General features: G+C 41.9%; 1 protein-coding gene across 1 annotated transcript in view; it reads left to right on the top strand.

Annotated features, from left to right (window-relative positions):
- Positions 1–12,867: 12,867 nt before the first annotated feature.
- Positions 12,868–15,506, top strand: part of LOC124776602 (tetratricopeptide repeat protein 39C-like) — an 80,108-nt gene continuing 77,469 nt past the window's right edge. Inside the window, exon 1 of the mRNA XM_047251672.1 lies at positions 12,868–13,389. Coding sequence (XP_047107628.1) covers positions 13,234–13,389 — 156 coding nt within the window. The 5' untranslated portion in view covers positions 12,868–13,233. The remainder of the gene's footprint in view (positions 13,390–15,506) is intronic.

Raw genomic sequence — 15,506 nt, 5'->3', positions numbered from 1 at the left:
TAGGTATTTTGAGCTGTTTTTTATAGCGTAAATAGTAATTTTTCCTAATTTTTAGGAACGGTATAATTTTCAGATTTTCTATTTTTTAAATATTTTGTACCAAAAATTTTTGTAAAAATTTAAGTTTTATGCTGTGAGGTGAGGTATGATATGTGGCTTTATCTTCTACATTGTTGACACAGCAACAGTTACTTCCTACATTGTCGATAAAAATGAATATACTGTCCTGCACTCTACTGTATGGACAAATTTGTGAATGCATTTTTGACAGCTGATTGATGTTATTGTACTAGCAATATAATGTCTGCTCACATAGTGTGCGGAATAGTGAGTAGATTTGTACTACCAAATGTATTTGTTTTCAGACTGCTGGGAACTATGTTTCAGCAAGCCACAACTTTGTACAGTGGGCTTTAACATTGCTTGACAATCACAAAATGTCGAAATTGCAATGGCAACAAATACTTATAACAACGAGGGTGTGGAATTCCCTAATTATACTAAGCCTGACCTCATCAAAATGGATATAACATTATCCTCACAAGTAATGAGAAGCTATAATTGTAGGAATTCATTGGGGGAAGGTGGACTATATACATATGTCACGTGTTTAGATTTTTACTCACATGTTCGATTACTGATGCTAAGGTTTTTGTTACCCTTTTTGCGCACTTGACCAGTTGTTACATACCAAGACTGTGAAGAATGTTTATGAGACTACTATTGGCTACATCCATGTCATTTATTTTTCCACTTAAGATTATCTTGTTCTGCATTGAAAATTTGCCCTGAACTTCAGTGAATTTATTAAAAATGTGTCTGTATTTCCACTTGGTGCTTGCTACAACCTATTCACTTTTTTATAACTGTCAACACTTGTTAAAGGTCATGAATTAGTTTAAACTGTGTTCCCCTTTATATATATGTATATCAATGAATTACTTGAATAAATGCACTGTCCAACACAATGAAATGACCAGCTGTCAAATGCCTGAATAACACCTTTTGCAGCACAGACCACTGGGAGGTGTGCAGGAAGAGAGCCAATGAGGTTCTGGGAGGTCCTGAAGGGATGATGAGCCAATGCCATGACCAGCTGCGCTAGGTTTCGCAACTAAGGGTGGAACAAGCAGCTTGATCTAGGTGGTCCCATAGATTATCGATTAGGTTTTAATCTTGGGAGTTTGATGGCCACAGCAGTATGGTAAACTCATCCAGGTGTTCTTCGAAGCATGCACATACCTTGTGAGCTGTGTGAACAATGTAGTATCCTGCTAGAAGATGACATTCTGCCGAGGAAAAACAAACTGCATGAAGGGGTGGATATGGTCCATAAGGATAGAAGCATACTTGTACTGATCCATTATGCCTTCCAGAACGACGACATCACTCAGAGAATGCCACAAAAACATTCCCCAGACCATAAGACACCTTCCATTAGCCTGGACCCTTCTGACAATTGTTGCAGCGTGTTTGTTTTTAGACATTTCACTTATCCCGTGGAGCATAAAACGAGTCATCTGAAAAGGTCACCTGTTGCCCCTCAGTGGACGTCCAGTTTCGGTATTAGCGTGCAAATTTCAGCCTTCATCGCTGATAAATAGCAATCAGCATGGGTGCATGAACCAGATGCCTGCTGCAGAAACAGCAACACGATTTGACTCACCATTGAGGAGACACTTGTGGCAGCCCTTTGGTTCATCTGGGCGGTCAGCTGCTCAACAGTTGCACATCTATTCGCCCATACACATCTCCACAGCCATCATTCAACCCTGTCATCTGTGGCCCACAGTACACAACAGTGGCCTTGGTGCCATTTTACCATGTATGGTTTACTTTAACCATGGTGGCATTCGAACAATTTTCAAACATAGCCATTTTGGAAATGCTTTCATCCTTGACCTGAAAGTCAGTGATCATGCCCTTTTGGATGTCAGACAAATCGCTCAGTACCTGCTTTACAACAAATGCACTGTTTATGCATCCCAGCAACATGCTTTATATACCCTCCAATGCTAGTGCTGCCGTCTGTGAGCGCTTATTGCTTGTTGACGCTGAACATAGGTGGTAGTCACATTACTGTCACTGGAACATATATAACATCCTCTGTGAAAGAGAGTTGGGTTTCCAGTGTAGCAAAAGTGTCATATCAGCATTAGTTTTACAAGACTGGTACTTGATGCTGTAAACAAGGATGAATGTGCCACAAGTATATGTTTAGATCTACCAAAGGCCTTTCATACTGACAGCCATAAAATTTTACTAAAAAACTGGGATCTTTAGGAATAAGAGGAACTGGCAGTGACTGGTTGCAATCGTATCTGAAATACAACTTACAAAAGTTAGAGGTAACACAGGTTTCAAATAAGGCAAACTTTTTAGTACAACATGTAGCAGATCCTAAGTACACACATCAAAAAAAGTTTTGCATCACCCCTGTTCTCAGAACTCACGAAGATAGAGGTTGACTGTGGATATTGTATCACAGACACAGTGTCTCTGGGTGTCCAGAGATGTTACTAAACCCACCCAAAGATGTAAACAACCATGCATGAGCAGCGCCTATTAGATGGAGGGGGTCAGATAGCTGATCAGTTCCAGTCATTCCACCAAGAAAGAGGTATACAGCTCGTGTTGTGTGTAGTTTAACCATGCCTAGACGTTCAATACCGCGGTTCGATCGCGTCTGCATTGTTACTTTGTGCCACGAAGGTCTCTCAACAAGGGAAGTGTCCCAGGATCTCAGAGTGAACCAAAGCGATGTTGTTCGGACATGGAAGAGATACAGAGAGACAGCAACTGTCGATGACATGCCTCGCTCAGGCAGCCCAAGGGCTACTACTAGCAGTGGATGACCGCTACCTACGGATTATGGCTCAGAGGAACCCTTGCAGCAATGCCACCATATTGAATAATGCTTTTCGTGCAGCCACAGGACGTCATGGTACGTCTCAAACTGTGCACAATAGGCTGCATGATACGCAAATTCATTCCCAGCGTCCATGGCGAGGTCCATCTTTGGAAATATGACACTATGCAGTGCGGTACACATGGGCCCAACAACATACCGAATGGACCGCTCAGGATTGGCATCACGTTCTCTTCACTAATGAGTATTGCAGATGCCTTCAACCAGACAATCGTCAGAGACGTGTTTGGAGGCAACCCGGTCAGGCTGAACGCCTTAGATGCACTGTCCAGTGAGTTCAGCAAGTTGGAGGTTCCCTGCTGTTTTGGGGTGACATTATATGGGGCCGATATACGTTGTTGGTGGTCATGGAAGGCGCCGTAGTGGCAGCACAATAGGTGAATGCCATCCTCCAAACGATAGTTCAACCATATCGGCGGCATATTGGTGAGGCATTCGTCTTCATGGACGACAATTCGCGCTCTCATCGTGCACATCTTGTGAATGACTGCCGTCAGCATAACGACATCTCTCGACTAGAGTGGCCAGCAGGTTCTCCAGACATGAACCCTATCGAACATGCCTGAGATAGAGCGAAAAGGGTTGTTTATGGACAACATGACCCACCAACTACTCTGAGGGATCTACGCCGAATCGCCGTTGAGGAGAGGGACAATCTGGACCAACAGTGCCTTGATGAATTTGTGGATAGTATGCCATGAGGAATACAGGCTTGCATCAATTCAAGAGGATGTGCTACTGGGTATTAGCGGTACTGGTGTGTACAGCAATCTGGACCACCACCTCTGAAGTCTCGCTGTATGGTGGTACAACATGCAATGTGTGGTTTTCATGAGCAATAAAAAGATCAGAAATGATGTATGTGTTGATCTCTGTTCCAATTTTCTGTACAGGTTCCCTAACTCTCGGAACTGATGTAATGGAAAACTTTTTTTGATGTGAACATAGAATCCCTTGGGACAGCATCTTAGGACCTATGTTGCTTATGATGTACATAAATGACTTTGCAGATAATGTTAGACATAAGGAAAAAATTCTTTTAGCTGATGTCAGAAACATTGGAATTACAGATAAAAAAACCTGAATTCCTAGTAAGGAAGGCAAATGAAACCCTAAACGCTATTTATAAGTGCTCATTGTACAACAAATCTATACTGAACATAAAGAAAACAAACGACATGAATTCCTGCTGAAAGAAAGAAAATAATTCTGTAAAATTAAATGTAGATGAAAACTACATAGGTTGTATAAAAAACACAAAATTGCTAGGAACCGATGTTGATTATAACCTGAAGTGGAACACACTCAAAAGTACGCTAACAAAGAAAGTATTATCTGCCCTTAGAGTCATGGCATCAGTGTGTAACAGACGCTGTATTATTGCTACATACTATTCTTATATGGAACTACAAGCTGGATTTAGACACTGAAGAAGCTGCTGTGAGCAAGTGCTCACACAGAAACTGGTTACTAGAAAAAAACAAGTTTTGGGTAGTTTTCGTTGACCTGTCAGCAATATCTGACATTATGTGGTGTGAGGGCCTTATACTCAAGTTTTTGAAAACAGTACCTTGTAAGACTATAGGTAAACTCTCAAGCAGCTCATAGAGCAATCGGTGATTTAAAGTGCACCATGGTGAAAAGAAGAGCAGATGGCATGCACTCGGTGTGGCTTTCCTCAAGGCTCCATTCTTTCTCTGGTGATATTCAGTCTCTGTCACATCAGACCTGCTGAACTTGACCAGGCAGAAATTTCAGTGTACAAATGACAAAGTAATGTCATGTCCGAGTGAAGATCTATCTGAATGTCAAGAACACCTAAACTCTATGGATATTTTAAGAGTGGCACTTTATATATGATGTTTCTACAACAGATGTACGTCTGTTCCACCTTTCTAATAGTATAGAATCAGCAAAGATCAACGCATGATAAGCCAAAATGTTTTGGTGTGACATCAGACAGTATACCGACACAGCAAAAATACCTTTCCAACACAGCTAAGGTTCAACTATGAGTAAGCTTAGTGAGGAAGCTGGCAGGTAGTACATGGTTAGGAAACATATCACTTTATGAAGAATCCCTTCTGTTGGAGTACTCTGCATCAGGATATTTGCACACCTGTTTGGTTCTGCAGCTCTCATGTGAAGAGACCTGGTGTTCATTAGAATCTAGCTATGGTAAATATTAGTGCCAGCATCAGATCCACACATACATGCTGGCTGCCAATAGTATGAAACATATATCCAGCTCACATTGGTCGAAATTTAGTCTTGTTGCCTAAGAAACTTCCTAAATCCATAATACCAGTGTGTGAAGAAGGAGTCCATATGCCCTCCAGTAGATTCAATTGGGATGCTGAATAGAAATGTGAGTGGCAAGCCACGAAAAATCAGAGCAACAAATTTATTGGCAGCCCAACTGTTATATACTAGGGAGGTACAGGTACTGCTTAACAGATGATCGACTAGAGAATGTGTGCGCAAATGCAACACTGACAAGTGGGGCTTTACATTGATAGTGCATGTGGTTGTGGTGATATTCAGACAATGAGCCACATTTTAATGAGTGCCCTAATAAACGTTTCCCTGGTGATATTAAGAGTCTATATGAAGTATCCAGCAATGTACTCCATTGGTTCTTCCAGCAATTGTGTGTAGTTTCAGCCATTGAATGTTTATACAATGAGAATAGCTAAACATATATACACTCCTGGAAATTGAAATAAGAACACCGTGAATTCATTGTCCCAGGAAGGGGAAACTTTATTGACACATTCCTGGGGTCAGATACATCACATGATCACACTGACAGAACCACAGGCACATAGACACAGGCAACAGAGCATGCACAATGTCGGCACTAGTACAGTGTATATCCACCTTTCGCAGCAATGCAGGCTGCTATTCTCCCATGGAGACGATCGTAGAGATGCTGGATGTAGTCCTGTGGAACGGCTTGCCATGCCATTTCCACCTGGCGCCTCAGTTGGACCAGCATTCGTGCTGGACGTGCAGACCGCGTGAGACGACGCTTCATCCAGTCCCAAACATGCTCAATGGGGGACAGATCCGGAGATCTTGCTGGCCAGGGTAGTTGACTTACACCTTCTAGAGCACGTTGGGTGGCACGGGATATATGCGGACGTGCATTGTCCTGTTGGAACAGCAAGTTCCCTTGCCGGTCTAGGAATGGTAGAACGATGGGTTCGATGACGGTTTGCATGTACCGTGCACTATTCAGTGTCCCCTCGACGATCACCAGTGGTGTACGGCCAGTGTAGGAGATCGCTCCCCACACCATGATGCCGGGTGTTGGCCCTGTGTACCTCGGTCGTATGCAGTCCTGATTGTGGCGCTCACCTGCACGGCGCCAAACACGCATACGACCATCATTGGCACCAAGGCAGAAGGGACACTCATCGCTGAAGACGACACGTCTTCATTCGTCCCTCCATTCACGCCTGTCGCGACACCACTGGAGGCGGGCTGCACGATGTTGGGGCGTGAGCGGAAGACGGCCTAACGGTGTGCGGGACCGTAGCCCAGCTTCATGGAGACGGTTGCGAATGGTCCTCGCCGATACCCCAGGAGCAACAGTGTCCCTAATTTGCTGGGAAGTGGCGGTGCGGTCCCCTACGGCACTGCGTAGGATCCTACGGTCTTGGCGTGCATCCGTGCGTCGCTGCGGTCCGGTCCCAGGTCGACGGGCACGTGCACCTTCCGCCGACCACTGGCGACAACATCGATGTACTGTGGAGACCTCACGCCCCACGTGTTGAGCAATTCGGCGGTACGTCCACCCGGCCTCCCGCATGCCCACTATACGCCCTCGCTCAAAGTCCGTCAACTGCACATACGGTTCACGTCCACGCTGTCGCGGCATGCTACCAGTGTTAAAGACTGCGATGGAGCTCCGTATGCCACGGCAAACTGGCTGACACTGACGGCGGCGGTGCACAAATGCTGCGCAGCTAGCGCCATTCGACGGCCAACACCGCGGTTCCTGGTGTGTCCGCCGTGCCGTGCGTGTGATCATTGCTTGTACAGGCCTCTCGCAGTGTCCGGAGCAAGTATGGTGGGTCTGACACACCGGTGTCAATGTATTCTTTTTTCCATTTCCAGGAGTGTATTTGTTATTGGTCTAATACATATGGAATTTGCTGTTGTAATTGATGCATACTGTAACAATAATAGTTCTTCTATGCACTCCATCTTTAGCTCCTGTATGAAATTATTTTGGTGGTCACATACACAGAATATGGATGCAGTCTTTAAACTACAGGAAAGAACCATTAGAATAATAACTAAAAATAAATAGTAACTATGTTCACTCTAAAGCTCTGTTTAAACAGTTGGGGATTCTAACTGTGCCAATCTGTTACACACATATAGAAGAATATCACAGTTTTCTAACAAACAACAGCATTCATGATGATAGTACAGTGTCAGACTAAACTTAAATTTAGCAAGAGTAAACAGATAAAAAGCAAAGCAACATTTTCTACAAAGGAAGAATAATGTACAATAAATTGCCAAAGGAGATGAAAGAGACAACAGAAATTCAAATATTTAAAAAGACAGTTAAAGCTCATCTCTTAAATCATTCGTACTACATAATCAAACATAAGTTAGACAATACAGACTAGAGAATGGTAAGAAATATCATTACTTAACAATAAAGAAATTGTTATTTAATTGTCATCGATCAGTAGTTCTTAGTGTAAAATCATATGCCCAGAATCTGTGACAGAAACTTCTAGCTTCTTTCCTTTTTCTTGAGCTCAGCATCTTGTGACAGTGATACATCTTTGTACTTGTAAAATTTCATAAGAATATCAAGATGTACATGTGAAGTCTCTGGCATGCTTAGTTTTGTTACCTTCCAGAAAATGTTGAAGTCTGGAATCATTCACCAGTCCGACAACCCTAGATTTTCGCCCTTACATGTTGTCTACAAGAAAGATGGCTTATGTGGCCATATGGCGATTACTGAGCCTTAAATGCAAGAACAATACCATACAGGTATCCGGTGCCCAATATACAGGATTGCACATGAGCAAAGGTTTTTAGCGCCCTCGTCTGTAAAAAAGCATATAAAGAGATAGCAGTACCAACTAATGATATTCCAAAGATTGTGATAATCACTCCATTCGGTTTATTTGTATTTTATTCATGTTCTTTGGCCTAAAAAGCACCACCCGGAGAAATAAACTTTTGTGGATAGGGTATTCAAAGGATTTTCATTTTGTTTCACTTGCTTTGACTACATCTTAATGTCCTCCTCTTGAGCTCAAATGTGTGAACAACACTTGTGCAAGATACACCAATGACTGTTTGACCACGAAATAGTGTTGAACGAAAACAAATGCGTAATTGGGAAGACTCAAAGTCACCTACCAAGGTCATACTGTTTTGCCTGACGGCATTCACCACTTGGCAGAGAAGATTACAGCCTACAATCTCTGCCAAAGCCAGCAGACGACAGCAATTGAGATTATCCCTGGGTATGGTAAATGTTTACTGCCGTCACTTCCCAGCAATTGTTGCTGTATACAGAACACTCATAGATGCACTCATGGGCCATGAGATCACTAAATACAGACCTGTTAAGTGAACACCCAAAATGAACAAGGTATTTTCCGACCTGCTGGTGAGTTTACGTGAATCAGCATTACTCACCCACCTGATATCTCACGCACACCTGGCCATAACCGTCGACACAAGTTGGTTGGAAATCATCAACAACTGTCCACCAGCTTTCAACATTGGTAGCCACACAAGTTTTGCTCTAAGAAGTTGTCGCCAGTCCAACAGAAGAGAATTGAATACAATACAGACTTGTTATTAATTAACAAGACTGTCAGATACTTCTGACCACAAATAGAAACTCGACCAGTGACTATTTTTACAGGTCACAAACCCATTGGTTTGGCATTCAAGAACATTAGTGACAAGTGCTCACATAGCTAGTTTTACATATTGAGTTTATAAGCCAGTTTATGGCAGACATTTGACATTTAAAAGGTGTTGAAAATTTAGTGGCTGACTACATTTCTCATACACAGGGTGAAGGAAAAATGCCATACTTGGTGGCGAGCAAGCGATTAATCATCCCAATTCAAGACAAAAATATATTTAGCAAAATCTAGTCCCACCAATAAGTTTAATAGAAATTCGATCTGAAATAATGAGGCTGAGGCAATGCTGTAACTGCATACAGCATGGCCAAGAACAGGTAGCATAAACTGTGCACTATAGCCAGAGCTATCTCATTAGCTCAGTGAAACGAGGCAACACTGTGAGGTATGATATGCAGAGACTCACTCATGATCGAGTCTAGTTCGCATCAAAGATTTTTTTTTCTCAGTTAACATATCAAATTGTATCCAAGTTACGCCTCCACAATGCAGTACCTTGTGTATTTATTTCCATTATTGTTACCTTTGTTTAAATAGTAAGACGTAACATAAACTTCTTAGAGATGTAAATGACCACTTTGTTTCGCCCATGAAACAAATAAAGCCAATAAAAAATAATAGTGGATTCAGTAACATGGTCTGTACCCAATGAGGTACAAAAACACAATAGGTAAGCTAAGCTAAATTGCACCTAATGCTATGCACAATAATTCCCTTCTGTATGCTTTACATCCAGGCTTATCTTCACAGAGCTGGTACATACACATACGAGCAACGTTCGCTTAAGAGAGGCTGTTGAAAGTGACCACAATGCATCTGTAAATACTTCGGCTCTCGCTGGATCATACTTTGCTGGACCCCACGCCACACAGCTGCATCCACCATTGTTTAAGCAGCATGCACGTTAGCTATTAGGTCGTTTCCACCCACGGGTGAAGTACTACAATCTTGTTTTTTTAATTGTTCCCAAATAAAAGTCTAATGGGTTAAGATCTGGGGAACATGGAGGCCAGAACATTGGACCTCCACAACCAATCCATTTACTTAGAAATGCTTCATTTAAATAGTTACATGCATTCATTCCAATGTCTCGCAATGCATCATCATGCTGAAACCATAACCATCACCAAACACCAAGTGGAACGTTCCCTAGCGTTTCATGTAAAATGTTGCAGAGAAACATACAATAGAGGAGTGAATTCAATTTGTCCAGTGATAGGTAATGACCCGAAAGCACTCCTCCCACGGTTCCAGCCCACACCTCTATGCCAAAGCATTCCTGAAAGCCACATTTACAGGTAACATGTGGATTGTGCTAAGACCAAGAACGGCTGATGTGGAGATTTAAAATATCTTCAGGAGTTAAGCTAGATTCGTCAGTACATGTCACGTTATTTACAGAATGTTTGTTATATTCCACTTGGTGCAAAAGACATTCACAAAACTGTACTTTTATATGGTCCTCTGGCAGCTGGAATTGAGTTCATGTGCAATCAGATGGGTGCAGTTCTTCATCGCACAACACTTCAATAATCAGTCTCTGAGATATCTGAAACTGCCTTACAATAACAAGGGTACTTTGCCGAGGTGACTGGTGAATGGTTTGAAGAGTCGTGTCATCTATTTGTGGAGTACATCTAGTCTTGGAAGACCTCTGTGCATTATTTGTGGATGAGGATTACTGGTTTCCCAAAGGCGTTGCTCCAGGTGGATGGAGCCTTTGAGGGTACCCTATAGCATTCTTACAAGCAGCAGCAGCAGCTCGTTTATCGGATACACCCAGCACCAAAAGGATATCAACGTATTAACTGTTTATACTCCATGTAGAAGTCACCTTACATTAAGTTGACATGACCAATTATTGTCGTGCTCTGTGTGGTTAGTAGACACATGCCTACAGTTTAATGGATCTAAATGACATGTAATAGGCTATTGTCATGTGACAAAATGATGTCCAGCTCATAAAAGACGAGAGCTAGGGAACAGACGTCAAAAAGTAAAAAAGAAACCTGAGGAGGATTCGAACAACAGCTCCATGGTGGATGTGGGTTTGATGTCTCAGACGTCAACTTATTGCGCTGCGACAGGTAGTACAACCATGTGGGGTGATGAACGTTCCTTTGTACATTCCGATGCGATCCACAATGTGACAAGGTTGCCAGCTCCTCGTTTTCATATGGTTGTTTTCAAAATGCACCCAGTCTGATTTTGCTTGATAAACTTTTGTCTTGAATCTGGATGAGGTATCACATGCCAGCATCTACGTCCAGCATTTTTTTCTTCACCCTGTATGTGATGTGGCAGAGTTTATAGATTACAAAGAATTCACTTCAAAGCAGGCCACAGAACACTGCTATGACAGTTGTTGAACAACTGATTTATGGGGCTACACCAGACCAGACTCCTTTGCTCGACTCTTAAGTTGAAACTGCTGTGTTACATCTCTCGGAATAAACCATGCCCATACATTTCACAGAACTTTTACAAATCAGCTTTTGACAGCATCAATGGCTTATCCCATCCAGTGGCCAACACTTCGGGCAGATTTCTTACAGACCATTTTGTGTGGCCTTCCAAGGAGAAAGACATGCACACACGTGCACATTCTTGCAACCTGTACCAAAAGAGTAAATTAGATTGCCACATACTTGCTGACGCCAATAACTTCCAAGGCACGCCAGACAGACTCGCACACATTCACAACGACCTGGTCGTCCTCTTCCACTATCAGATAGGTACATATACATGTTCATAGCCACAGACAGATGTACACAGTGAGCAGAGGCACCCTGATCACTGACTTCTCTGCCGAAACTACCCCAAAGACTTTTATGGGTACTGTGCATGGGTTGCTGCTCTCTCCGTGTTATAGCTGATCAAGGCTGCCAGTTAGAATCCACCGTGTTCCAGGAATTGGTCAAACTATGCAGCTTTAAGCCACACCACACAATCAGCTATCACCACACTAGTAATTATGTGGTAAAATCGTGGAACGGAACATTAAAGGCGTTGCTAATGTGTCACCAAGAAAAATGGACAGAAGCATTTTCTTTACTCAGCTTAGACCTCTGAGTGTCATACAAACCTGGTATTGGTGCATAAATGGCTAAAATGGCTTATAGGGAGTCTCTATGCATTCCAGCGGAATACTTGGAGCTAGCATCACTATCTGACACAGCCGAACTTCCACAGTTGGTGCAGCAGTTACTAAACCCATGCACCAATATCCACTGCCCGTACACTTCATACGACGACAATCATCAGATGTTTGTGTACAGACTTGCACAGCTGTTCACGTCAGATTGCCACTATAGCCGCCGTACACTCACTCTTTTCCAGTGTTGGAGATCACACAGTGGATGGCCTATACAATGGCACACACTTGGAAGTATCCATCGAACATGTCCTACGGATATCTATTTTACCCTTACAGCTCCCGGGTACCTCATTGACACGTCACATCACAAGCAGTTCAAATTCACCAGATCATACTTCCCAGACACCAATCAATCCTGCCTCACAAACTTGTGGACCTACATGTGAACTCTCTGTCAGGCTTAGTTTTGTTATCTTTACCACAATAATTTAAGCTCAGTACGACCCCTTTTAGTTTCTTCCGGAGATCGTTCTTGTATGCATTCATCAAGAATAAGAAGTTAATTCTGTATGTTCTAAAGCTATATGCATTATTCGTCGGTGTAAGCTAAGCCAATATCATTGTAAAATGATCTATGGTGAATAAAATTCTTGAAATTCTTGATACCACACTCAGCTTTTTCTCAAACGAACCAAGGGGACAACATAGAACTTCTGTAGAACGGTGGAACTATCGTCAAGGTCCTGTAGCTAGCCGAAGGAGACAATGTGTGCGTGTGTATAAGAGAAAGATTTTGTAAAGGATCTATGGATAAATAAAGAACTAAAATATTCTGATAGTGATCGATAATATCAAAGTTATAGTTTTACTGTTCGCCAATGATTTTATCTACGTTAGAATATCTTTGGCAAGTTTATGTTACTTTCGGCTTGTTTGACAGAAGAGTATGTCACGCCAAGTAAACAAACGTAGTTGGAATATGTCACCGTAGTTTGATACATGGATATGTTAACAAGTTTGAGGTCATACATCGCACAGTACGACATAAATTCTATGTTTGTTGACCAGCAGAAATTAAATGGTATTATGATTTGAAGACCACTTGCCGAAATGATCAACGTCTATGTAGATTTTGTTGGTGAACCTCATGCCGTATACTGATATTGTATTCATATTATTAAGAGTACCATTCAACACAGAAAACAGTTAACGCTACCAATGTCTTAACCAAATCTATATAGTTTGACAATAATTCGGTCCCCGTAGCTGGTAAAATACAACAGTGCAGAATGCAAGTGAATGGAAGGAGTGATTACAACTGGAATTTGGCGAGGGAAGGAATTCAGTTGCTTCTAAATAATCGAATTACAGAAGCTGAACAGTTGTTTGGTGAAAGGAAAGACAATGTGCAGATGGCAGCGGGCTATTGTTTCGTTACTTTCATGGTGAGTACTGATCTGTAAAAGAAGCCTGCCTCTGGCCTGATTTTTTTGTAGATGGCATAGCAGCAGCGTTCCGTAGCGTAGTCCATGTTCATCGAATAATTAATAAACATCTGCTTTGGTGACACAGCCCATCCAGTCGTGACTGGCCAGTGACGTATCATTTGCCATAAACAGTAGCAATAGAGTTCAGATACATGCATATACGTAGACTTTGATATTGTGACATTAGTGCAATTAAGTTATCACGTTTACAGTTGATTCATGATTATCTTGGTTTCATTGTAAGAATTTTTGATAAGAAGAGGTTGAAATCTTAATCCAAGTTCATTCGAACCATGGAAATTAAGTCCCCACGCCAGTACGAATTAAATAAGAGGTTATGATAATAGAATGACAGAGATAAATATGCATTTAGGACGATTAAATGAACATTTGCTTTATGTTGTTGTGGTAGATGATTTAGAAGAAACAGACCTATAGAAACAATTAAAATAAATTAGGTAGATGTATTACGGAATATCGATAATTTTTACTTATGGGCCGTCTGACAGCAACTGAATAAAACACAATTTTAGTGCCATACACGTTTCCCCTTTATTTTCTGCAAGGCATCATCAGTGGCAGGTTGCGTGGACAATTTTTTACATATTACGCTCCTGTTGCATTTTAGGTGTTGTTCTTCGTCTTATGAACGCCATTTGCGGTTTTTTTCCCACATTCCACAGCACTGTGAACTGAACACTTGCTTTAATGCAATGTTTTGGTTTCTGTTGCCGACTCGGACTGTAGATTAAAACTGAAGAAACTGCAAAAAGGTGGGAATTTAAGGAGATGGGACCTGGATAAACTGAAAGAACCAGAGGTTGTACAGAGTTTCAGGGAGAGCATAAGGGAACAATTGACAGGAATGGGGGAAAGAAGTACAGTAGAAGAAGAATGGGTAGCTCTGAGGGATGAAGTAGTGAAGGCAGCAGAGGATCAAGTAGGTAAAAAGACAAGGGGTAGTAGAACACCTTGGGTAACAGAAGAAATATTGAATTTAATTGATGAAAGGAGAAAATATAAAAATGCAGTAAATGAAGCAGACAAAAAGGAATACAAACATCTCAAAAATGATATTGACAGGAAGTGCAAAATGGCTAAGTAGGGATGGCTAGAGGACAAATGTAAGGATGTAGAGGCTTATCTCACTAGGGGTAAGATAGATACTGCCTACAGGAAAATTAAAGAGACCTTTGGAGAAAAGAGAACCACGTGTATGAATATCAAGGGCTCAGATGGAAACCCAGTTCTAAGCAAAGAAGGGGAAGCAGAAAGGTGGAAGTAGTGTATAGAGGGTCTATACAAGGGCAATGTACTCGAGGACAATATTATGGAAATGGAAGAGGATGTAGATGAAGATGAAATGGGAGATACGATACTGCGTGAAGAGTTTGACAGAGCACTGAAAGACCTGAGTCGATACAAAGCTCCAGGAGTAGACAACATTCCATTAGAACTACTGACAGCCTTGGGAGAGCCAGTCCTGACAAAACTCTACCATCTGGTGAGCAAGATGTATGAGACAGGCGAAATACCCACAGACTTCAAGAAGAATATAATAATTCCAATCCCAAAGAAAGCAGGTGTTGACAGATGTGAAAATTACAGAACTATCAGTTTAATAAGTCACAGCTGCAAAATACTAACACGAATGGAAAAACTGGTGGAAGCCGACCTCGGGGAAGATCAGTTTGGATTCCACAGAAATGTTGGAACACGTGAGGAAATACTGACCTTATGACTTACCTTAGAAGAAAGATTAAGGAAAGGCAAACCTATGTTTCTATCATTTGTAGACTTAGAGAAAGCTTTTGACAGTGTTGACTGGAGTACTCTCTTTCAAATTCTAAAGGTGGCAGGGGTAAAATTCAGGGAGCGAAAGGCTATTTACAATTTGTCCGGAAACTAGATGGCAGTTATAAGAGTCGAGGGACATGAAAGGGAGGCAGTGGTTGGAAAGGGAGTGAGACAGGGTTGTAGCCTCTCCCCAATGTTATTCAATCTGTATATTGAGCAAGTTGTAAAGGAAACAAAAGAAAAGTTCGGAGTAGGTATTAAAATCCATGGAGAAGAAA

This window comes from Schistocerca piceifrons, chromosome 2 (genome assembly GCF_021461385.2).
Source record: "Schistocerca piceifrons isolate TAMUIC-IGC-003096 chromosome 2, iqSchPice1.1, whole genome shotgun sequence".
Taxonomy (NCBI): Eukaryota; Metazoa; Arthropoda; class Insecta; order Orthoptera; family Acrididae; genus Schistocerca; species Schistocerca piceifrons.
This window is presented reverse-complemented; position numbering and strand designations above follow the sequence as displayed.